This window comes from Dasypus novemcinctus, chromosome 12 (assembly GCF_030445035.2).
Source record: "Dasypus novemcinctus isolate mDasNov1 chromosome 12, mDasNov1.1.hap2, whole genome shotgun sequence".
NCBI lineage: Eukaryota > Metazoa > Chordata > Mammalia > Cingulata > Dasypodidae > Dasypus > Dasypus novemcinctus.
This window is the reverse complement of record NC_080684.1, coordinates 91,321,167-91,344,814: the sequence shown is the minus strand read 5'-3', so window position 1 is coordinate 91,344,814 and position 23,648 is coordinate 91,321,167. Positions and strand designations below refer to the sequence as shown.

The 23,648-nt window shown below is 36.8% G+C and overlaps 1 protein-coding gene across 13 annotated transcripts in view; it reads right to left on the bottom strand.

The window, feature by feature from the left end:
- RIC8B (RIC8 guanine nucleotide exchange factor B) overlaps positions 1-23,648 on the bottom strand; it is a 116,776-nt gene that overhangs the window by 2,798 nt on the left and 90,330 nt on the right. For 2 of the 13 annotated variants that reach the window (XM_004473293.4, XM_071219042.1), the window contains 2 exons: positions 22,521-22,665; positions 12,970-13,089 (listed from right to left, as the gene is read on the bottom strand). In XM_004473293.4, the coding sequence (XP_004473350.1) occupies positions 12,970-13,089; positions 22,521-22,665 (265 nt within the window). Of the gene's footprint in view, positions 1-4,488; positions 4,666-5,311; positions 9,739-11,055; positions 11,205-12,969; positions 13,090-22,520; positions 22,666-23,648 lie in introns of those variants that run through there. The other 11 variants (XM_004473297.4, XM_071219044.1, XR_011650302.1 and 8 more) reach the window with 10 other exon arrangements.

Below are 23,648 nucleotides of genomic sequence, written 5' to 3'. Positions count from 1 at the left end.
ACATAGATCTCCCGAGTCCTAGTCCAGTGCTCTTTCCAGTATACCACATCTGGATTAACTTCCCTAACTCACTGGAGGAGCACACTCTGACTTCATCTGTTTAATGTTTGCTCATTGTTTGTTCAATAACTATGTGCCAGGAATTAGGTCATATACTGGGTTTGACACTAATGCTGCCTTGAGGAGCAGGAGAAACAAATATATGAAAAAGAACTTAGAACATAATAGGGTAACTGAACTGTGAACAAAGAATTGTGGCAGCCCTTGAGATGAAGCATAGATCAAACTGCTTGGGGAAGATGGCAATGAGGTATCAAATGCCAGGCAACGAAGGGCACAGAGTGTTTCAGGCAAAGGGGACTATGTAAAGAGCTCCGTATGGTCCCATCTACTTGTGTGATTCTGCAGACTCTTTTGGATTGTGGCAACTCATCTTTTCTATTACTGTGCCCTCATGAAGCTGTGAAAGGACCCAGTGTTTGGGGAGTGTGGATTCAGTGAAGAAGTGGCAGGGAGATAAGGTTGCAAGGGTGGTTTACGGTCCAACAGTCAACTGTCTTAAATGTCAAAATATGGAGCTTTGATTTCATTTTGGGAAGAGTGCCTGATCAGGTTTGTTTTATAGGAAAGTAACTCTAGCAGCAGTATGACAGACACGCTGGAATAGGGAAAAACTGGTAGTAGACAGACAAATTATTAGGAGGCCTCTTTAATAGTGTGAGAGGAGACAGAGACTTGGATTAAGGCTGCGGTTGTGGGACAAAAAAGTACCATTTTTCAGGTATATGTGGTGACCCACTGGAAGGGCAGGAAGATTGGTGAAGGAGAGTAAGAGGAGAGTGCCCATGTGGTTTCCAACCTGGATGACTAAGGGGATGGTGATACAATTTGCTGGATGAAGAACACAGGAGTAGGCTTGGTGGTAGATGCTAGGCCATGAAGATCTTGAGGTGTTTGCAAGACAACCAGGTAGAAATGCTCAGTGGTTACCTAAAAATAATCTCTCATTAAAACTTCTCTCTAGTATTGATATACAATGCAGATCTATGGTTATAATATACATTTTCCTGGCTCTGATTGTGCAGAAGGACTTTGTGACATTGGACATGTTATAATAATCAGTGCAAAAGAAGAAGTGGGTCAATCTGGGAATGAAACATTAAGGGATGTAAAACAGCTCAAAAGTCCAAAGGACTGAGGACTGAGGGCACAGTGAGGTGGGGTACAGGGGAAAGAGTAGGGATAGGTAGAGATAGGAATGGCAGATGGAGCTAGAGGAATTCTATCAAGGACAGTGACGGTGGGCAGACCATCACCCCTCAGCCTAATTCTGCTGCCTCTCTCTGATAATAGAATGATACTGGGGCAGCTGGCTACCAACTTGTATGAAGTAGCTAACATGTTCTCACTCACACCCTGATGGAATATTTTCAAATCAAGTCTGTTGGCGTCATCCCTACTCCAATTTTACAATGGAAATAATTAAGTACATTACATTAGTTTTACTGCCTAATTATGGGAATTCATGTATGGAACAAAGGGCCTCATATTTTAATTCTTACTTGTAAACTGATTCTTCTCATGCATTTATTCCTTGGGTGCTTTGTATGACCCCTCCATTAATAACAGAAGCTCCTCTGAAGGTATGAATTAGTTCTTTTGCCACACTTGCTCCATGTGATGCTTGGGATTATTGACATTTCTGCAGGAAAGGTATCAGTGATAACTGACCACATAATCATATATTTGTGCAAATGAATTAAGGCATAGATGTGATGTAGTGGAAAGAACAAAAAAATCTAGAGTCAGGAAGTTTGTTTGAGGTTGTGGCCCTTCCACTTACCAGCTGTGTGATCTTGGGCAAGTCTCTGAGTCTCAGTTTCTCTTTCTATGGAATGGGGATGAAGATGATAATACTAGGTCTCCCTACTTCCTAGTGATGTTGTAAGGAGGAGTAGTAGCAGCAGCAGTAGTAATAAAAATAGTGTAGATGAAAGAGTTCTATGAACTGTAAAGAACTTGTAAATGTTAGTTATTACTGTGGCATAGTGTAAAGCACACATAGACTTTGGAGTCAGACAGACTTCGGTTTTAAGCCTAGATTCATCACTCACTAGCCGCAATGTCCTGAGTTCTGAATTTCAGTTTCTGTATCTGTAGAATTAGGATAGGAATACCCACCTCACTGAATTGTCACGAGGGTAAAAGGCCGTTAAACATAAAAAATTCAGAGTGCAGTGACTAGAATGTAGTGGAAACTCACAAATTGCAGTTCCTGTCCCTTATTTGCTTAGAGAAGGTTTCCCCTGGCTTGTTAGGGTACTCTTTGGGAATAAGTAGGGGAAGAATATGTAGAAGCAAATAAAAGACATGGTCCCTGTCCTCAAGAAGCTTTTAGTCAGGTCAGAAGAGAAAACACACACACATTAAACAATATTAAAAGAATTACAGTACAGCAGATCAACAAGCTTGAGATGATTAACAGGCAGAGCCCTGCTTTCTCTAGCTTGATGCTTCATCAATACACCCTAATTGTATATGAAATCTATTTAAAAGAGGTTTCTTGTCCTGTTTGGGAGTGGAAGGAGAAAGGATCACTTATAGATATGTGACTGTTTTCTTTTTATGGACCCCAGTTTCACTTGTCAAACAACCCTCCTAATTTTTCTGATCCTCTTCTTCTCCTACAACTAACAGTCCACAAATACCATAATGAAATCTTTGATATATCCATTCCTAAAAGGTCTGGTAAATGACCTGGTTATACTGGACTGTTTCACTTTATCTACATCAGCAAGATGTGGACAGAGAATGGGAAGCTTTAATGAATACCACAGAAATGTTATTCCATCAGTCATATGGGCTATGTACATGTGGGAGGGACACAGGAGGAGATGGGGATGCTGACCACAGGTTCCTTGTAGGAGATGGACTCGGGGCCAGACTGTAATGGCAGCAATGGACATGGACGCATGGAGAGAGGGGAATCTCAGAAGCAAGAATTAGTCAGGCTGAGGCACAGAAGCAAGAGTTAGTTGTGTGTAGGGATTGGCAAGCAGCCTGGCTTGGCTTAAGTAAAGGAAAAAGAAAGCTCAAAAGAGATGTGGGGTATAGAAGAGGATTTGAATGGAGACTTTGAATCCTAGACCGACAAATCTGGATTTGAATATAGAGATATTTTTGTCATCTATTTCAAGGATACCCACCCCATTTAAAAATATTTATTAAAAATAATTATCATTACAAAGTTTGAAAGCTATGAAACAATACTGCTCTGACATATTAAAAATAAAGTATATTCTATGTCTTATTCAATTTAGGTACTCCTATGTGTCTAGCACAGTGCCTTGCAGATGGCAGATCCTCAATAAATGTTTGTACACTAAATTTAGTTGCACCTGATACTATCTTGAATCTTCTCAGAGAGGAAAGGTATGGTGTCTTACGGGACTCCTAATCTCTAAGCTCTGAACAAGAGATAAGCTAAATCTTTGGGTAAAAGATCTACTTTCATTAGTAAGATTTACAGAGTTAGGAAAGGGATTCATATTCCATAGGAAATTTTACACAATGCTTTCCAGGGGTTTCTAGTTCTCCACTAGACTGTGAGCAACTTGAGGGCAGAGTCCATGTCTTACCTGGCTGTGATTTGCCAGTATCTAGTATAGGACAGGGCACACAGTAGGTGCTTAATAGAATATAGTATATGGGCCAAGGCATAAATGGAGAACAGTAGGGAACCATTTGTCAGGAATCATTTTCATATTGTTTTTTTCCCTGATATGTCAATGTCATCAGACATTCTGATGATCTAGCAGAATAAGGCCCCTTTTATACCAAGCAGACTGGAATTCCCAAACACTAATGGATACAGACTGGGCTTCTTATTTGTGGGGCATCAGGAGATCTAGATTCTAATCTCAGATCTTCCATTTGCTTGCTGGTTGTCCTTGGGCAAGCCGTTTGCCTCTCTGGACCTGAGTCTCCCCATCTATAAAATGAGGGGGTTGGACAAGATGATCCCCATGATTCTATTCTAGGGGTCTAAGTATTAGGCTACTAAATAATTTTGATCTATTTAACAAACGTAGAATACGTTTTTAAGATACTAGAACTCATTGTTGCTAAGCCTTTGTTTCTAATCAAGATATTCTAAGCCTAAGAGTAAAGTACAGCATCCTACCTAATTGTCACTGGCATAGACCAAGACCACAAACCCTTCCTACAAAACTATGAGTAGATGATTAAAATGATTACAGAGGTAAATCAAAGCAATGGCAACTGTTTTAAGGAAGGATCCAAATTCAATCATGGCTCTCAATAAACAAGCCAATTATGAAGAATTACTGGTCCTAAATTTATGAAGGTCCCATCTAAAAAGGATGGCTCGGTATCATAAATGTACATCACGGTAAAATGGAGATACTAGATATTGAAATGTACATCAGGATTAAGATATTTATATAGCAACAACTCCTTCATACTTACCTTCAATGCTATACACAGGCCTTAACACAAGTTAAGACTGCCCTCGTTATCATCAAAAAGTACAGTGAAGTCTACTGGATAAAGAGCCCATTCTAGGCACTGTGACAGTATCATGGCGGGCTTCTCATCTGATCAGGCATCTGGCCAGGGAAGAGATAAGCCTCCAAGAATGTTCAACTGGAACGAAACATCATTTAGAAATTTGATCTTACTAAACGATAAGGAACCATAATCTATAAGGGCTTGGCCAGGCAAGAGGACACAGATAAAGCACGTCCAAGAAAGGAAACCCTATTTGTGCCCCAGCCTAACCCTTGGGACTGCTAATGGAAACCAAAAAAATACTTTTTTAAAGATCTAGGGGTGGGAAGGCATGGCATTTACACCATATTTAAAATTCTGTGGTCTGTTTCTTTTTCCAGATATATTTTAACATTTTCCTGAGCCACCAATTCCCTGTAAGAATGGTATTCTAGGATGCCTGGGCTTATAAAGCTGCTTATAACCTTAGAGAAGGTGTCACTTTTTAGGGCTTCTGTACCTATGTGACTCTTTCCTTCTGGAAATGACAGTGCAATATTGGGACTCAGAGAGACATACCCAATTGCACAATATAGAATAGGCCAGATGTGTATGTGTATAAAACACCTTACTTGACCTGAAAGCAAGAGAATACTCTTGCCCACAGCACATGTTTTTGTGCAGTACAAACAAAGCATTCAATTCAAGTGTACTTGTTGAAAAACAGGACATAATTAAGCAGTTGGTAAAATGCATTCTTGTTTCCCACTTGCAGATCTCCCAAGAGTCCCTTCGAATTTACCTATACGAGTTTCAGCTTCCCGCTTGCCACTTAGCTTGATAACGACTCAAAAATCATTCCCTTGTTTTCAAGGGCTCTTCTTTCTTGTCTGCTCTGTGTACTACAGGGCAGTATTGACACATGGAATTAATGACAGGCTCTGTAATGAAACAACAGTCATGCAAACACCAGTCTGCTCTTTTGATAAAATAGCATGTTAGAGACCTATTCACCTCCCTCTAATTGAGTACTGCATAATAGTTCTGATCCTTTTATGAAACGTATTTTGTTCTATGATTAACAAAGAAGAAAAGGTGTATGTGTTTGTCGGGGGGCGGGGGGGAAATGCTATGGAGTATTGCTTCTTTCAATCACCCCTTGCTTCTTTCAATCACCCCTGATTAATTCTCTGTTTTTAATGAGGGTAGCTGCTATTTAGGAAGGTTCTGTTACATACTTGTTTTGTTGACTTCTGTACAATGTATAACAAAACCCAAGACAGGATAATTGGGAACCATTTCTTTGGCATAGGGATTCCTGCTCTTAAGGTTGGCTTGGAAAAAAGAACCCTGACATTTTAAATCAGCCATTTCATATTTAATTTCTTTTAACATTTGAAAGATGGGATGCAAAGTTAGTATATAAATCATTTTAATTAACACAGAGTTTTCCCAAAATGCCTGCTAGACTGCAGCTTGTAAGAGCCCCAACAAGGGAGCTCTGTAGTCTGCTATAATTGCATGTCTTGCAATGTATCTTATTTCAAGATTTCAGCATCTGGAATGGTTCATAATCCACTGAAATGCAATGCATTTCACAAAAACTTATTTTCTTATACATGTTTTTTCCTTTTCTTCTCATAGAAATAATAATATAACCTTTGGGACTGGTTAACATCTTCAGTTACATACTATGAAAGAGTGTCCTTTGGGCCTGGGTAATCTTTCATCTTTATTACATTTTTCATCCAATTGCTTCCTAGTACTACTGACTGTTTATAGTGATCTTTCACTAAGCCAGTAATCAGTAGAAGAAGGGGTATGGTGGCTTTTTCATAGCAAATTTTAGGTTTTCAGCTCTATCTTCCAAAAATGATTCTGAGATCCTTCCCTCAGCCCTCACAATCGTACTTGGGAATTGGGAACAACTGGGAAGGTAGAATATGTATTTTAAAAATATCATTCCTAAGACAAATGGATAATGGTATACTGTCCACATTGCCATGTCCTTCCATTTTGTGAAGGTAACTGAGGGACTGTGTAAACAGACCCATAGAAAAGCCTTATTAAAGGGAGGTTTTCTCAGTGTGATCATGTAAGTTTGTTAGAATACCCATAATCATTCCTTTTTTTTTTCCAAAATAATTATACCTTCTAGTTATTTCATGGAAATATTATTGGTTTTCCTTATATAAAGGTGTTTTTGTTTTGATATATGCTATTTATTTAGCACCTGGCCTGATAGTTGAGAAGAGCTCAACTATGGTATGACAAAGCAAGAAGACCTGTCCTCCAAACCTTAATTCTATTCTCAGGTAAATATGCTGTCTGTCCTTGTGCATTGCATTTATATGAAATTTAGATTCCTATTTAAAATAATGAAACTTTTAAGGGGTGTTGGTAACTTTCCAAAACAGCCTAAGATCTGGAATCTGAATACAGAATCAAGTCTTGGTTGAGTCATTAACCAGAGGCTTGATCTTGGGTAAGTCACTTAAAATCTTCAGTCCATTTACTCGTCGATAAATTAAACAATTCTTGCCTTACTTAGTTCACAGGACTATTTTAACAATCAATGGAGATAAGCACTATATATACATATATTAGTCTTTTATTATTGTTTTCATTCTGTTAGAAGATCAGCAAAGCTCTTAATTTCCTACCCACCTCACATTAAACAGCATGGTTAAGATGTCAGGGATAGTGCTGGAAGAACAGAATTCAGTTTTATCCTTAAGTGACAGTGTTATTATTTCTTGGTAATTTATCTACAGAACTTCTTTACTCTGTTGCTGAAACTGGCAAAAGAAATACTGATAAGAGGTCAGCATGTCAACTGCACTGTTGAATAAAGCAGTAAAGTAGGAGTTCTTGTGTGCTCTTCCCAATTAGAGACACTTAAAAGTTAAAGAAGTAGTTTTGGTAGTAACTTAGTGAGCAACCAACCAATGGACACTACCTTTATTTGATGTTTCTTTAACAGTCAAAAGCCATTCTGGCTACTGCCTAAACTAAGAGCTCAAAGTAGACACTCATACTACAGAGACTACCAATAAGGCAATATAAAGTAGCATGACATACTACTTAGAGGTGGCTAATCAGTTGTAGGGTACTCTATAACTTAAAGATACAGAATAAAGAGGTTCTCAAATTAATCCTCCCCTACCACTTTAAATGTGTATTACCTTAACTGGATCCAAGTTCCTTTAACTTAACTTCTAAGCAACCCAACAGTGTATTCTAATGATGAAGAGCAGCACTGTCTAACAGAAATATAACATGAGCAAATTACAAATGTAAGCCATATATGTAATTTTAAATGCACTAGTAGGCATGTTAAAAAAGTAAAAATAGGTAAATTTAATTTTAATAATATATTTTATTTAACCCAATATATAAAAAATATTTTAACATGTAACCCATATCAATTATTAAGAAATTTTACTTTTTTTGTACTAAATTTTTTTTGAAATCTGGTGAATATTTTATACTTATAGGACATCTTAACTTGGACTAATCACATTCCAAATGTTCAATAGTCATATATAGCTAGTGGTTACCATATTAGACAGTGCAATCCTAAAGGATTTTCTAAGGAAAACAATTACGATCTCTATACTTTCAGACCTATAATAGATCTCACAATGCTTTAAAAATTGATTGTGTTTCTGAAATGTAACTGAGAAGGATTTCATCACAAGATATGTGTGCAATCACAGTTGTTATTTTCGTAAGAAGAGTAAAATAACTTATTTACAAGGAAACGGCTATGTATTTATTTATTTTCAATCATAAATCACTGGTTTCAGCCTTAGTAAGTTTAAAAATAACCTTTGGATTAATAAGGGAACTATTATGATAGTGGGTGCACTTAGTAAGAAAGCCACGTCCCAAATAGTATAAAATGGTAGGCAGAAAAAAAAACACCACAATTTTTGGTTAAGGAGTGGATGAAAAAAGGAAGGAATGGGAAAATGACAACTTATTTATATAAATATAAATTTCAGAACATAGATTTTGATGACAGACTATATAAACAAAAAGGCAATGTTGCTTGTTAAAGAGTGTTGGGGTAGGAGTAAGGTAGAATAATCAGCTCTGGTTCCAATTAAGGAATTAAAGGGATTAGAAAAGTCAAAACAAAACTAAAACTTGAAATATTATTTCCCTTGGTTAGTTTAAGCTTAAACCAATCAGTCCTCTCTCTCCTTTTCTGAAGTAGCCTACATTTTTATATATGAGTTGTGTGCTGTAGCTAAGGTGAATGCAATTGTGTTAGCCACATTGAACTTCCTTAATAGTACACACAATTGAGTTGCAGGGGATTTTTTTTTTTTCCCTCCTCTCTCCAATTCATAGAAGGAAAGAGGTGGTGGAGAGGCAGGTGAATTTCATTCCCTTTTCCACCTCTGCTCTCACCTATAAAATGTCAAATGAAGCTTTCCATAAATAATCTCATGCTTCAGGGCCTTAAGGCTTATGTTTGATAAATATTACAATTATCATTCTGTATTAAAGGAGTTATGTACTCCAATATTTAAGTTAGTCAATCATAGCCCAAAGTATCTATGGGATTCCTTGCCAGCTCTGAATTTTATGATATCTAGCCAAGAAATGGAATTGATATAGTATACTTTAAAGTCTTAAACCATGTAGGCTATTTTATAGAGTAAAACTCTGACATCAACTCTGGGAATCAGCTGTTTTCATTATTTTATCACACACTGGGGAAACCACAGGGTACAAGGCACTGTACTAGCTAGACATCATGGGATTTATAGAGTTCAGATTATTCCCAAACTCTTAAGACCTTTAGGTCTACTGCCAGTCCCCTTGCCTATATCTATCACAAATATAATCTTTATACTAAAAGTGTAAAAAAAAATAAAAGTTACTTGGAATACTACTATGGCAGTATTGGTACTCAATGGGAAGAAAATCAGTACTAATCTCTCAGGTGTCCTTGGAAATCTCACTGAGAAAAGCTGCTAAGGTGGTGAGCAACTTGAGATAGTGGCTTTGTCTAGCATGGAGGTAAAATGGAATGTAATTTTAATTTTTGCATTGGTGGTTTTACAGTTTTGGTAGTGAATAACATCTATACCCTACACCAGGCTCAGTAACAATACTTGGCATGACCAACCTTAGTCTCACCACTTTGGTAAGTGCTTTGGCACGGGCCACTGTTGCTAACCACCATCCTGGTGCAGGTCCTTCACATCTGCTCCCCTATGGATGGAAAAAAGGAAGTGTCTAGTGTCCATTCATTGGCCACGTCACCTCCAACCCTATCCTTTACTCACATGTCTTTCAATTTAGGCCCAGGAGAAAAGTGACCTCATTTTTGAGGAGGAAAGTTAATCAGACAAAGCTACAGTACACGCTTAGCACAATAAAGACTTGGTTGAATGCAGACCATCCTTAGAGTGACAGTTGCGGGAACCAACCAATGAGTACAATACTATAAGAGGATGTTTAGGAAGTGTTCTGGTAAACACTATAACAGACAGACACAGTAGCACAGGAGACAGAGCAAAGTTCTTGAGTTTCTGGAAAATGAAGTTCCTAGTCTCAAATTTATTATGAAACTAGAAAGAGAATGTACGTGAAAGTATTTTGTAAACTGTTAAAGGAAATGGATTATCATTAGTCATTGGCTTGGAAATGTCTTGGGTAGTTCTGTGGCTCTTGCTTCCCCCAATGATAAATCTGGTAACGTATTTTATTAATCAAATAAAAAAATAACCCAAGTTCTTTGGAAGAAAGATGTAGTATGTGAATACCAAAGATTGATCTTATTAACAAGAATAAATTTCCCTCCACCTAGAATGAATGGCCATTCCTCTATTTTTTCTATTAAAAAATCTCTTGAATTTCAAAGATCAGTACAAATGCTACCTTCTCTGTGAAACCTTCCTCGATGCATCCAGAGAAAACAAACTACTCCTTTTACTGGGTGCTTATAGTTCAACATAGACCTCATTTTGTCACTGTTTCCTTCTACCTTGTATTCTAGAACTATTATAGCCATCTCCTCCACTAGAATGTGAGTTTTCCAAAGGCAGAAACTGTCATGTTACCTCTGAATCTCCCTCAGCTTCCTAGCAGTGTTTTGTACAGAGTAGCTGCTTAATAAATGTTCCCAGAATTGTAATGAATTTAGTCTATTCTGACTTTATGGCGTCTTTTTTACCTCAAAAAAAAAAAGAAAAAAAAAAGTGAAAAGGGAGAAGAAACGGTTAAGTTATGAGGAATATAGCACAACAAACATGTAAGATGCAGAAAGAATGCCTACATTCTTTGCATTCCTGCTTTGGAATGCCCACTGGTGATCTCCATACTTTTTATTATTAGTGAGAGCAAATGTTAGAAAGCACAAAGAGCAGACAATGTAAAAAACACACCACACATCATGCAAACGGTCTATGTGATGTCAGACTATTCTCAAGGTTGCCTTTTGCTTTAACTTTACGGGCAAAATCGGTACCATAAAAGTCAACACAAGATATATTTGCTCTACTTTACACATGCAAAAATCAGTATCACCTTCAGATTAAGTTGGGCATCTGCTGGGTGTTTCCAGGTGAATATACATCTTCTTTGAGGCATAATTTAAATCAGGTGGAAGCTTGGGTATTTCAGACTTGACATTTGTGTATTTATTTGTTGGCAGCTTCTAGAGTATGTGGATTCCCCTGAGATTAAAAGGAGAAGGACCTAGCATCTTTTTTGTTCCCTTTATAGGACGCCTTGTGTAATGGTGTTGTCTCTATCAGTAAGTCAGCTATCTGAATTACAATTATATTACCTTAGGCAAATCTTTCCCCCATGTCCCACTTATCTAGCTTACAGTCCACCCATCCAGGTACATGGGTCATTTGAATAGCATCTGTGTTATCTTTTAAGAACTCATTGTTGGTCAGAAAATGAAATTTATGCAATCAAACTGGTTTACTGTCCTTACAGACTAACATGCTCCATTAAGGTCCTTGTGAGCTCCTCCTCTTCCACCTTCTACTAGATGGGTTCTGTTGGTTCTCATCCTTATTGCTGTACTTTCATCACTGTGCTTTCATTTGTAAGCTATCTTAGATTCTTTTGGAAATAGCCAAGCACAATTTCTGTGGTTTATATATTCATTCAAAACTTGTTATTCTACCTCCTATAGATTTGCTCTATCAGTATGTTCTCTTTGACTCTGAGTTCCTTCAGGGAACAAAGGTATGGAGAATGTCATTTGCAAACAGATAACAGCATCTTTTAAAGGTTGTGAGCATAGCCAGTAGCAGCCGTACATTCTACTCTTCTTGGAAAAGGATGAAAATTTAAAAGGTCTGGCTGGAAGTCACTAAATTCTCATCATACTAGCTTTGTAAATTATGAAGCTACTTACTTTTAAACACCTTCTACCACATTACCAGCATCCTCTGAAAAAAGCTCAGACTCTCCAACTGCAGCTTGTCTAAATATCGATACTTAATATCCTCTCCCTGTCAGCCTCTTGTTCTCCTATTCTACTCTAAACCTCCAGTGTGCTTCTTAATCTCTGCTTTTTTATAAAAATACCTTTTCAGTTAAGTGTTGTTTGTCTGGATTACCCATTCCAGTTGCTACTCCTTTTTGACTGTGAGATACTAGCTTACATAATTGTGAAAAAGATGAGTAGAAGAAATTCACCTTTAAGCGGCAGCTGCTACCAACACACAGAAGCACTCATTCAAGATGGCTAAAAGGAGATTGTGATTTAATGTTTAAACTGTAAAATAAAAGTAATTCAGCCAAGTGTGAAGGAATTAATATTTTCTAATAATTTCTTCAATGACTAGTTGCCAATCAATTAATATACATTTGACTTAATTATTTTAAAATTTTTTTGGAGGGGAAGGAATTATGAGGCAACAAGGGAAGAGGAGATTGTTTTTAGAATCCCTATTTAATATGAGTGTCTGCTTTTAGAAAATCCTTCATTTGAGCTGTTCCTTTTCACTTTTTTCTGTTAGGTGCATGACATTTTAGAATTCTTGGTTTCAGCAGCAACCCAAAAAGGCAGAACTACAAACTTGCACATCAAAAATGGGGTGTATGTGGTGGGGGGAAGCCATCATGATTTGGAACAAAAACCCAAACAGACTAAAACAAAAATACAAGAAGCAGCAAAACCACTGAACCTAACTCACAGCATCTTTTGAAGACAGGGAGGTTAGTTGGTTAAATACCACAGTAATCTAGTAGTTACTATCCTAGCTTTGAGAGTTTAAAACTTAAGAATGCACATCCAAAAGCGGCACATGTAGAGAAATCATGATAGCCAAGAGAGATCTGAACTGCTGCTGCCTGGGCCACCCTATTCCAATCTACATGGATTTCCAGAATTGCTGTTCTATGGTAACTCTCAGTAAGAGAGACAAAGAAATAGAGCATTTTTAGAAACCAAGCAAAAAATGGATGGGAATACAATACCTGGAAAGTTTATCAAGCATGTTGACAAGTTTCATGGCTTCATATTCTTTTTGTTCTTCTGTCATTTCATCTATGGGGTTTGGCATTGGTTCCTCTAAATGACCAGTGATAAGATTAATGCTACAAAAAGAAAAAAAAGTTATGCTGTATGTTTAAAAATTATGCTCTTTCTATACTTTTCTGGTCCAAGTTATCAGTTAATTTTAATAAGAAAGAGTATAATAGCCAAAAAAAAAATGGCAATAATTTCAAGTAATTTTATGGTATAGAATTGCTATAAGAATTTTTAAAAAATGGACTTTTCTTAATAATTTGCTTTGGGATATGAGCTATAGCTATTGTTTTTAAAAAAATGACTTGCCAACTTTTTTTTCAAAGGCATTGTTGCTTTTTTAAAATATAAAATTTGACTGGTGCCGTTAGTATAAATATTCTTGGATGCACAACTTATTAATTATGAGGGGGGCATGATTTCTGAGGAGAAATAAGGAAATCCATTTTGTGATACAGCATAAAATAAACATGTCAAAAAATTGGAAAAAAGATGAGAAAGGAGGCTGCAATCTGAAAATGAAAGCATGCCAATTTTTAATCTCAGGAAATTAGTCCATTAGTGAGACCACAGAGGGCAATGAGTGTTTAAATAATACAAGGGTAAAGTAGAAGAACAATTTTAATTAGAATTGATCTGACCTAGATTGAAAAAAGGAATGAAATCTAGCCTATCAAGGGACAGGTATACACCATTTGGAAACAGATTTAATAGAGTACTTAAATGAAAACCTTGCATAAACTTAGTACAAAGTTTTAATATCAAACAAGCCATTCTCTAAGATAAAAGCACACTATTTTTTTGAGGAGGGGAAATGAAAGACAATTCTTGGACCAAAAGATTTCAATGGCTGCTAAATATCTGTAACTTAAACATCTTTCTGGAGAAGTAGACAAAAGGTTACAGTATCTTCTTCCAGTCAAATACAGATACTTTATTTTTAAAGATAAATGAAATATCCCAGAAAACAGCACATTTCTAGAAAATTGCTTTCTAGGGTTTATAGACACAAATGTTTTCAGGGGTGTGCCAATGAGTGAGCAGGCCTAGTATAAACAATGTGGAGTGTTGGAACCTGGGATAAATGAGAAAGTAGTGCCAGTCTAAAGACAAAAATAATAGTAATAATAATAATAGGGCCAAAACAAAGATACTGCAATTAATTAGGTCTTCTGGCAGCAGTTGGCAACCTCTGCCTTAGATTTATTTGGGCAAGTTACTTCCTTTACTGACCAGGGCTTCCTCTACTGACTAGGGCTAGGTCTATAACAAGATCTCCTTCTGTCTTTCCACATTCTCAGAGACTACATGACATACAGATTCTTGTGGAAGAACTGTGTTTACTATCCTTGAAAACCAGATCTAAAATAGCTGTTTTGCTGTTCTTGCATAAGTCCTATGCCTAGAGTTGTGGTTAAAAAACTTTTTTCCTTCAAAGCACTGGAACCCTTCACAGATGAGATCTACACAGAAGCCTGATATATAAAAGGAAATAAAAGCAGAATTGCTCAGGCAGAAGAGGAGACAGGGCCGGCTAAGGAGAATGGGGTAGAGGACTACAGTGCCTTCCATTTGTTCCCCATCCATTTCCTTCCTCTTAACATAGCTTCTATGGTTCTTTCAGGAACTCTGTAGAAACAGTTTGAAAACTCACAGGTTTGTCAGGGGGTCTTAATCTTGGCTGTACAGTAGAATCACTTGGGAAAATTAAAAACAAAACAAAAAAATCAACCTCATTTCAGACCAAATGAATCTATATATTTTTGTTTTGTTTTTCAGGGGATTCTGGTACAGTGAGGTTAAGAACCACTGGGTTCGAATGCCTGATTCAGACACTTATGGGCTACTAATTCACCCCTTTTTTTTTTCCCAGATGCTTATAAAAGAAGAGAAAAAGTCCTCTAGTTAGAGGTATTGCTGGATGGGGTCATCGTATTTCCCAAAGTCAAGAACAAAGAGACCAACACTAGGTTTCTAAGAATCATGAATGGAGTTTTTAAGATGTATGCAAATTCCATGCTAAAAATATAATTTTGCTACCTATCTATTATATGCTTAGCATATAACAGACACCTGCTTTCACTGACTTAAATTCTGCCACCTACCAAATCTGAAAAATAACTAGTCTTATAAATAAATATACTCATTACAGCACATACCATTTCCCAAGAAAAGAAAATCAAGCCTTAGAAGGAAGTATAAAGGAAGGTAGAGTTATTAACTATGTAGCTCATGCTCATTTACTTCTTGAGAGAAGGCTTCTCCTCAAGTTCAATAGAGGTATGATATTTAAAATCTGATCCTGAGACATTTTTAAGATATGTCATTAGCATAACCATCATGAGCCTTAGGGAAAAAACGTGTCAAGACCTGGTGGGTTTGAGACACCACAGCATACAAAGGACAAGAATTCCTAGATGAAGGCCTATTTGAGACTTCTCCTGATTCTCTTAAGAGCTTAGTGGAAGTGATGTCCATTTTCCATAAGCTGACCTCCCTTCCATAAGCTGCTTAAATGATTTAACAGCTTGCTCTGAAGTTAGTTACTAAAGTCACAAAATCTTTTGATATTTGACCATAAAGGTAGCAGTCAGAAATATTTTCTTACTGAATAAGAATCTTACCATCCTTTGCCCAAGTAGTAAAACATTCCAACCCCCGAAAGGGATTCCAGGGATTCAATTTTCATTTTCTCTTTTAAAAGGAACACTTTTTTTTTTTTTTTTTTCGCCCTGACACACAGAAGAACATAAAGTCACACAAAACGACTTGGGGGCACTGAACTGTGCCACTCTCAAAGGAAAAATGCCAATGTGCTGGGAGCAGAAGGCTCCTGTTTCTCTTCCTGTCTCCTTCTCTTCAAACTGGAGACTTAAGTAGTTTTCTTACACAGAAGTGGAAGAGAAAAATAGCCACCATGGCACCAATGGTGTGGTTTCACAAAATGGCTTATTTTCAATTGACCAAATACCTAGCACCTTTATAATCTCATAGTCTGAGACTTAATTTTTCAGGCTTCAGCATTACTAACACTGAAATCCTGGGGTTACTTTTATTTTGTTCTGAGATTCTGATTGTTACATATTTTAAGGATGCTAATAGCTGTGGGCACTTTACTGGATAATTTTATATTTATCATAATTTTTCCCACATCATTTCTGCTCCTTTCCCCCATCTTTCCAGCCCTCCAATCCTATAATTATGTATATCTTCCAATTAGATGGCAAGAAGCGTCTAAACTCTTATCTGTGGTATTTCACTATGAATTTTATATTAGAGAAGGCCATTATATAAACTGACAGCAGCTATGGAGACATACTAAAAAGGTATGAGCAAATGAACATATGTATAAAAATGGAAATATATTTCAAGTCTTTGGCTCTTTCTTCAAATTGCTGCTACTTCTGGCCAATGTTAATCGCAGTAGGTCATTTAACAAAAACAAACAAAAAACAGCCATTCAAAGTTCTCTGGGCTATATGAAAATTAACTCAATCTCTCAAAAGTGTAGCTTAAATTTTACTCAAAGCTTTGTGGTTAAAGAAGGGGCTACTAAGTCAAATTCCTACAGGGGCTGGTAAGATCAGTGAAATGGATAAGCTGTCAAACCAAAGGAGTTTTAGGCCTGGTATAAAGGAGGCCACAGCTACTCAATTCCACCAGTGACTGCCATGTGAGAATGCAAACCCAAATTATCAGAACTTCCAGTTTTTTAAAGAAGCTAGAAACCCAGACTTTCACCTGAAATATCTGAATTCTAAATGTTGACAAGTAATATAATATTATAAGAAGCACTTTGAAAAATAAACACAAATGCAAATAACCAATACTACATACATGTGATAAGTCAAGCAAAACATGGTTGTAGGCTAAATCCAGTCTATGGGCTGATAATTGCAACCTCTAGAAAAAGGACCAGGGTCTTCAGGGCCAGGCAAGAAGAGGGCAGGTGGGATGGGAAAGGAGATGTTATATGCAAATAAAGCTAGAAATTCTTTTTCCAGGATGAACACAATAGAAAATCTGATGAAGACAGAAAACTTGATCATCTTGTATTCTAGTGCTGAAAGGGGTTGACTGACTCAAATTCATTTATTCAACAAAAATTTACTTAATGCCTACTCTGTGCCAGACATTTTCTGGGGATATCTCAGTGAATAAAAACAGACAAAAACAAAAAACAACAAACTGCACATGTGAAGTTTACCTTCTAGTGGGGAAAACAGACATAATGAATAAGTAAGTTACATAGTATGTTGAAAGGTGGTAAGTGCTATGGAAAAAAAAAGTATAAGGGAGGGCGAGGTGGAGGGGTGAAGGTAGGAGTGTTGCAGGTTTCAATAAGGGATTGTCAGAACGGGCTTCACTGAGAAGGTGACATGTGAGTAGAACTCAAGGCACTGAGGGGGTGAGCTTATATTTTAAAGGATCACTCTGGCTGTTGTGTTGAGGACAGACTGCAGAGAAACAAAGAAGCAATGAGATCAGTTAAGAGGCTAATACAATGATCCTGGAGAGAAAAATTTTACCTTGGACCGGAATGGTAGCAGTTAAGGCAATAAGAAGTGGCTGAACTCTGAACACATTATAAAGATAGAGCCAGAATTACCTAATGGATGTACGTGACAATTCACTGAATTAGAATGAACAGAACTTTCAACCTTTCAAGATATATACAAGTACATTTTTCTGTTTTGGTTACATCAAAGAAAGAAAACAGATTCTGTGAGAATAAGGGAGCTATCTGAAGGGAAAATTCATCTCTTCCTTTGACTTTGAGGCTAACTGCAGCATCAGTGAAAACAGAAGCTCTAGAGTTAGGGCATCTGATCAATCATGAACTGTGTGCCCTGGAAATTCTACCTGACTTCCTTGTGCTTTAGTTTCCTTATCTGTAAAATGGGGAAACCCCACCTCAAAGGGTTTTTGTGAGAATTACATGAGATAATATCGATAGAGCTATAAGAACAGAGCCTGGCACATATTAAACACAATAAATGCTAGCTATTGTCATTAGCATAAATGACCCACTTGCTGAGAAATAAGCAACCCAGCAAATCTTGGATGATTTAGGACTTGAATTACTCTAATCAGTTAAATTGTCACTATGGAAAATCACGTGCAATCTTCATTAACTGAAAGAATCATGTAACAACTAGGTATTTTGTGGAGTTTATGTTAGTTAAATTGGGATATTCTGAAGAGACACCAGGTTCCTGAAAATGTCTCAAATAATTTGAAAACTGTGGTATAAATGGATCACTGATTCCATATTAAAGAAGTAGGGTGAATCATGAAACCACATCCTAATCCAAGTCTTGCAGTGTATTAGCAATGGAGAGAGCTAGAGTAATTCCTTTATTTACCAGTTATTTACTAAGTATCATATGCCAGTCATATACACATATATATACAGTTATATACATGAATACCAAATTACATCTAGGAATTAAAAACTCCAACATTCCTTTTTATATTAGAATGCTTCTTAAATGTTTCCTATATTGGGCTGTTTGATAAAGAGCCATATTTGTGATAAAAAAGAGATAAAAAAGAAATAAAAATGGGAGCAAAGCTCATCACTGTAGTGTAAGTATCACATTTGACACCTAGCTGGCCATTTAGCCAACTTACATTATGAAATAAATATTAGAGAACTCAATTTTGAGAGTGGGAAACTGATGTGATTGCAAATATCACAAAGGCTGGTAAACTTTATGAAGAGTATATGTGGCAGAAATGGTTATCATTTTATTTTCAACTCTAGCCTTCTGGTGATCTGAATTTAGATTCTCTTTGATGACTGCTTATAGCAATTAATTTCAGTTCTATAATGCTAGTTAGATACTAATATGGATAATTAAATTATCAAAGCCCAAACTGTACAAAAGAGAAAAATATTTAGGTCCTGGTTTCTGATTTATTTACTTCAAGAAATATTAAAAACAAAGAAATACTGACATTTAGATAGTCCCAATTTATGGAAATAACTAACATGGGACTTAAAATCTTGACAGATAAAGTCTCTTGCCTTGTGCTGAAGAAACTATATAGCCGTTGCTATCACAGCTATTACTGAGATAAAGACAGTCAAAAAGGAAACACCCCTGAGTTTGCTTAGTACAATGATTTTTCAGCTTTTAGAAGAGATTATGAATTAGTGTAGAGTGTTAATAGTGTAGAAGGTATCTTAGGATTTTGCTTGCTCTGGTGGTCATCTCTTCTTGCCCCTTCATAATGGAGCCCTTTAGAGACAGCTTTTTAGATGCATGGGCTCCTGTCAACCCACCTTGAAAGTCATTGGTCTAAAATAAGTCAAATGTCATTAGCCACACATCTTTCAATTAATGTCTGGAATGATGTACAAACCATATCAATTATATTATACCACACAGTTAAGTGGCCTCTATGCTCAAGAGACATAAAAGAAATCAGTATAAAAGTTAGAATTTAGAAGTTTGGTTTCCCTTTGATATAGGATAAAAGTGTTATCTGAAAAATTTTAACATACCTGGCTGGACACATACCAAAAATCTGCTTGGCATGTAACTTAATTCTATGAGTGTATTTTGTCTATATGTATTAGTTTGTTTGTTTGTTTTTTTTAAAGATTTATTTATTTATTTAATTCCCCCCCTCCCCCAGTTGTCTGTTCTCTGTGTCTATTTGCTGCATCTTGTTTCTTTGTCCGCTTCTGTTGTCAGCGGCATGGGAAGTGTGGGCGGCACCATTCCTGGGCAGGCTGCACTTTCTTGCACGCTGGGCGGCTCTCCTTATGGGTGCATGGGGCTCCCCTACGTGGGGGACACCCCTGAGTGGCAGGGCGCACTCCTTGCGCGCATCAGCACTGCACATGGGACAGCTCCACATGGGTCAAGGAGGCCCGGGGTTTGAACCGCGACCTCCCATGTGGTAGACGGACGCCCTAACCACTGGGCCAAGTCCATTTCCATATATGTACTAGTTGTAGAAAGCCATTTCCAGTCCATTAAATACATTTATTTTGACACAAAAAGAATTATTGTAATATTAACTGTCTCCCATAGCTTGAATGTAAGCTCCATACAATTCTTGGTTTCAGATTCCACCAACGGATTACAGGTTACCTTGGTGCATTTATCAGAATTCACTTATATTTTTGACAATAGAACTAAGGCCAACTAGATGAAAGGTAATTTCTCTGTCTCTGTCAATACTAGCAACTGTTGTGAATAAAAGCATCATAAGAAAATCAGTCTGTGATCTTAGGAACTCTCAATGGTGATGGGTAATCGGGGGGTAGTCTATATCCTTTCAGATATAGACTTTATAAGCTTGGCTAGATTGATAAAACTCTGAGGTACTAGAGAAGTTTTTGTAATAATTTTTAGGAAAAAGTTCTTTGAGCTTAATGGTTCATTCCCCAGAGTACAAAGGGTGTGGTACTTTGTTCACCACCACTTCCACAGGGGTCATTTGAAGAAATATTTTAAAATAACAAACACCCCACCACACTTTTTTACCTCAAAGAGGGAAGATTTAAGACAAAAAACTCATGTAAATCTATCTGAAAGGGAGAGACGTGATGATACTTGAGACATACTTATACTGTAACAAGCAATGTTTAAGAAACACAATTTAACAAGATTTCACAATGGTGACTATTTTGACCACACTAATATACCATTCCTGTAAACAAGAACAAAACAAGTCCAAAGGCTGAAGCAGATTCTACTCAGTGATAGAAGACGTGAAGTATAGAATCATCCTATGACACAGAGCCAAGACGACGACAATCTCAAACATCATGGCCCTTGATTTAAAAAGGTGCTTTCCTGAAATCTAACAACTCTTTCATAATGTAACAATTCAGTTTCCCCATACTAATGGGAGATAACCGGTGTTCTGGTGTTTTCTCTGAGCTTCTTTTTGTTCTATTAGAGTTCTAGTGCTTGCTAGATATATGATTATTACCATTATAAAGTCACCTACCAAACAAAACCAACAATTCATACTGAGATGCAATGACATCAACCATGAGTGCTCATGAGAAGTTTTCTTAGTTTTAAGTGTCCACATACCCTCGGACACAATGAGTGCCTAATTAATGTTTACCCTCATTTAAGCATAGACTTCTCAAGTAGTATAATGTTTCAAATGGAAAGATAGAAAATAGTAAATTCAAATGAAACTATATCATATGGAATGGAAAAATAAAGCGCTAGCAAGGCTAGTTTAGAACAAATGCTATAATTAGGGAAAGAATGAAGTATGATTCTTCTGTTTTAGCTCAAATACTTGACAGAGATGCCTAATTTATAAAATCTAAATGGTGGCAGTCTTAAGAACTTACTACTCAGTCAATGTTAGCTTTTTTTCCAAAAACCTTTTTATCTAAGACACACTATATGAGATCCTGCTGGTACTGGGGATGTTAAAAATAATGCTGACCTACTCAGACTTGACTTGCTAAGGAACAGGCCATATATATCCTGTCAGATTAGGGACTGATCTTTTATGTTCTGATAACACATTACTTTCATGACAACAGGCACAATCTTTTATTTTTTAGGACATAATTTTGTAGGTAATACTTTTTATCCTTGGATTATTACATGATCCATATAATGCTCTAGAAGACTGCAGAAAACATGACATGTCAACAGCACCGATAATGCCAAAAGAAGAGAACACCTTTTAAAAAATTTATTAGTAAGGAAAACCAGAAAAAAACGGGGTTCAAAAAAAAATTTCTGATAAGTAGAAGCTAAGAAATTTACCTGAGTTCAGGGCTGGAGGGAAGGGCAATTAAAAGGATGGAGAGAGACTGGAAGGAAGGAGAGGTGATTCGTTTGTCTTGGGATAAAAGAATAATTAGTGTCCTTACTTTGTAAGCACTGACTCAGAGAAGACGGAATAAGTCTCAGGTTTGCCTATGTACTGTACTAAAGCATCTGTTAAAAAATTATTCCCTAAGAGTTTGATTAAAATTCAATGGAAAGCTAGACTTCTTTCCTTTTTGCCAGTAATGTGCCTTGCTGTTATAATTTTATTGACCTATAAGGGATTTTATGTAAGAGGGAAGACCAGAATGTATGGTAACTACATTTAGATTTCTGAGACTGAAGCATCTAACAATCAACTTAAATACTAGGTCTTGGTTATACCTTATACAATCTCAACCTAGGGAAGAAAAGCAAACAGGAAGCAGTAATACTATTTCAGTATATGATGGCAGATAACTAAACACGAACTCTACTTGTACTTGGGAAAGGATAATGAGCATGTTGAAAATACCATGTCGCTGAACATTTCTTGCAATATTATACAACCTCAACCACTTAAAGTCACTCTCTAAGGCACTAGCTATGAAGCTGTCCCTAAAAAACCATTAAAGGGAAAGCCTCCAAATCCACAAGAGAAAAGAAACACTTGGAAAATGAAAGGCAAGTAAGTGAAAAGCAAATAACCAACTCAAAGGCACAAGCATGGTTAGGTAAAAAGAAACTTGATACTATACTTTGGTTTTGCATTTTTGTATTCTTCAGTGTCTGTGTCCTCGTCCTCTGAGTACCAATTATCTCCTCTTCCTCCGGTCAAGAGGCCCCTGGCCGCCAACAGTCCTGCAGCATTCCCATAGCCAGTATATTTCAGCAGGCTATCCACTGCAAAAACAGAACAGATTTTTAGATAGGAATCCTCAAGTGCTCACCATCATCACCAACCACTCAACAACAGGAAGATTGGAAATATGTCACAGCAAATCTTAAAATTGAGAGGTAAATACCATTGATTGTGTACTTTGGATGAGCTGTATGCTTTATGTATATATGTATCAATAAAAATGATTTGTTTAAAAAAAAACTGAGCAGTATTAAAATTGTGGTAGTGAAAAATTCTCCAAGGTGCTCTGAGGTCCAAAAGCTTTTTATCAGGTTCTGAATACACTTTGTGGCGGAAGTGGGGCCTCTGTGACCTCTGGGCCATTTGTAAGGGTGGTGTTTTAAATTTCTGATCTCAAGTCTTATTTCATTATCCAATTTTAGAGAAATAAGAAAAATAAGAAACAGGAGTTAGTGAAGGTCAGACTGGGATTTTAACAATGTGTCATGTATATAAAACCTTTCTTTCACCCTTTATAGGAATTGGAGGGCAAAGGTGTAAGAAGGAAATTTCAGGATAATAGCAAATATGACAGGCTAAATTTACTGTTGTTTTTTATTTTAAGCCACCAGTAATATGTAAGCACACAAAGCCCATTAGAAGGTAGACCCAGGAATTAGACTGGTTGGATTTCAATCCTGGCTCTACCCTCTACCCAGTTGACTTTGTACAAGTTATTCTGCAGCTTTGTGCCCCAGTTTTCTCATCTGTAAAAATGGAATTATAACAATATCTACCTCACAAATGTATACATGCAAAGTGCTTAGAAAAATTTCTGGCACAAAGTAAACACTCGTTTTTTCCCTGCTAATATTGGGTAAAGTATGCATTTTAGATTTTCCTTATCTTAGCCAACCAAACAACAACAAAACAAAAAGCCCAATGAAGCATTTGGTGCAGGTCCTTTGTAAGCACTACCCTGCCATCAGTGTAAGGAGACATCTCTAAGATTAGCAAACACACACAACTTTTGCAGGTTTTTAGA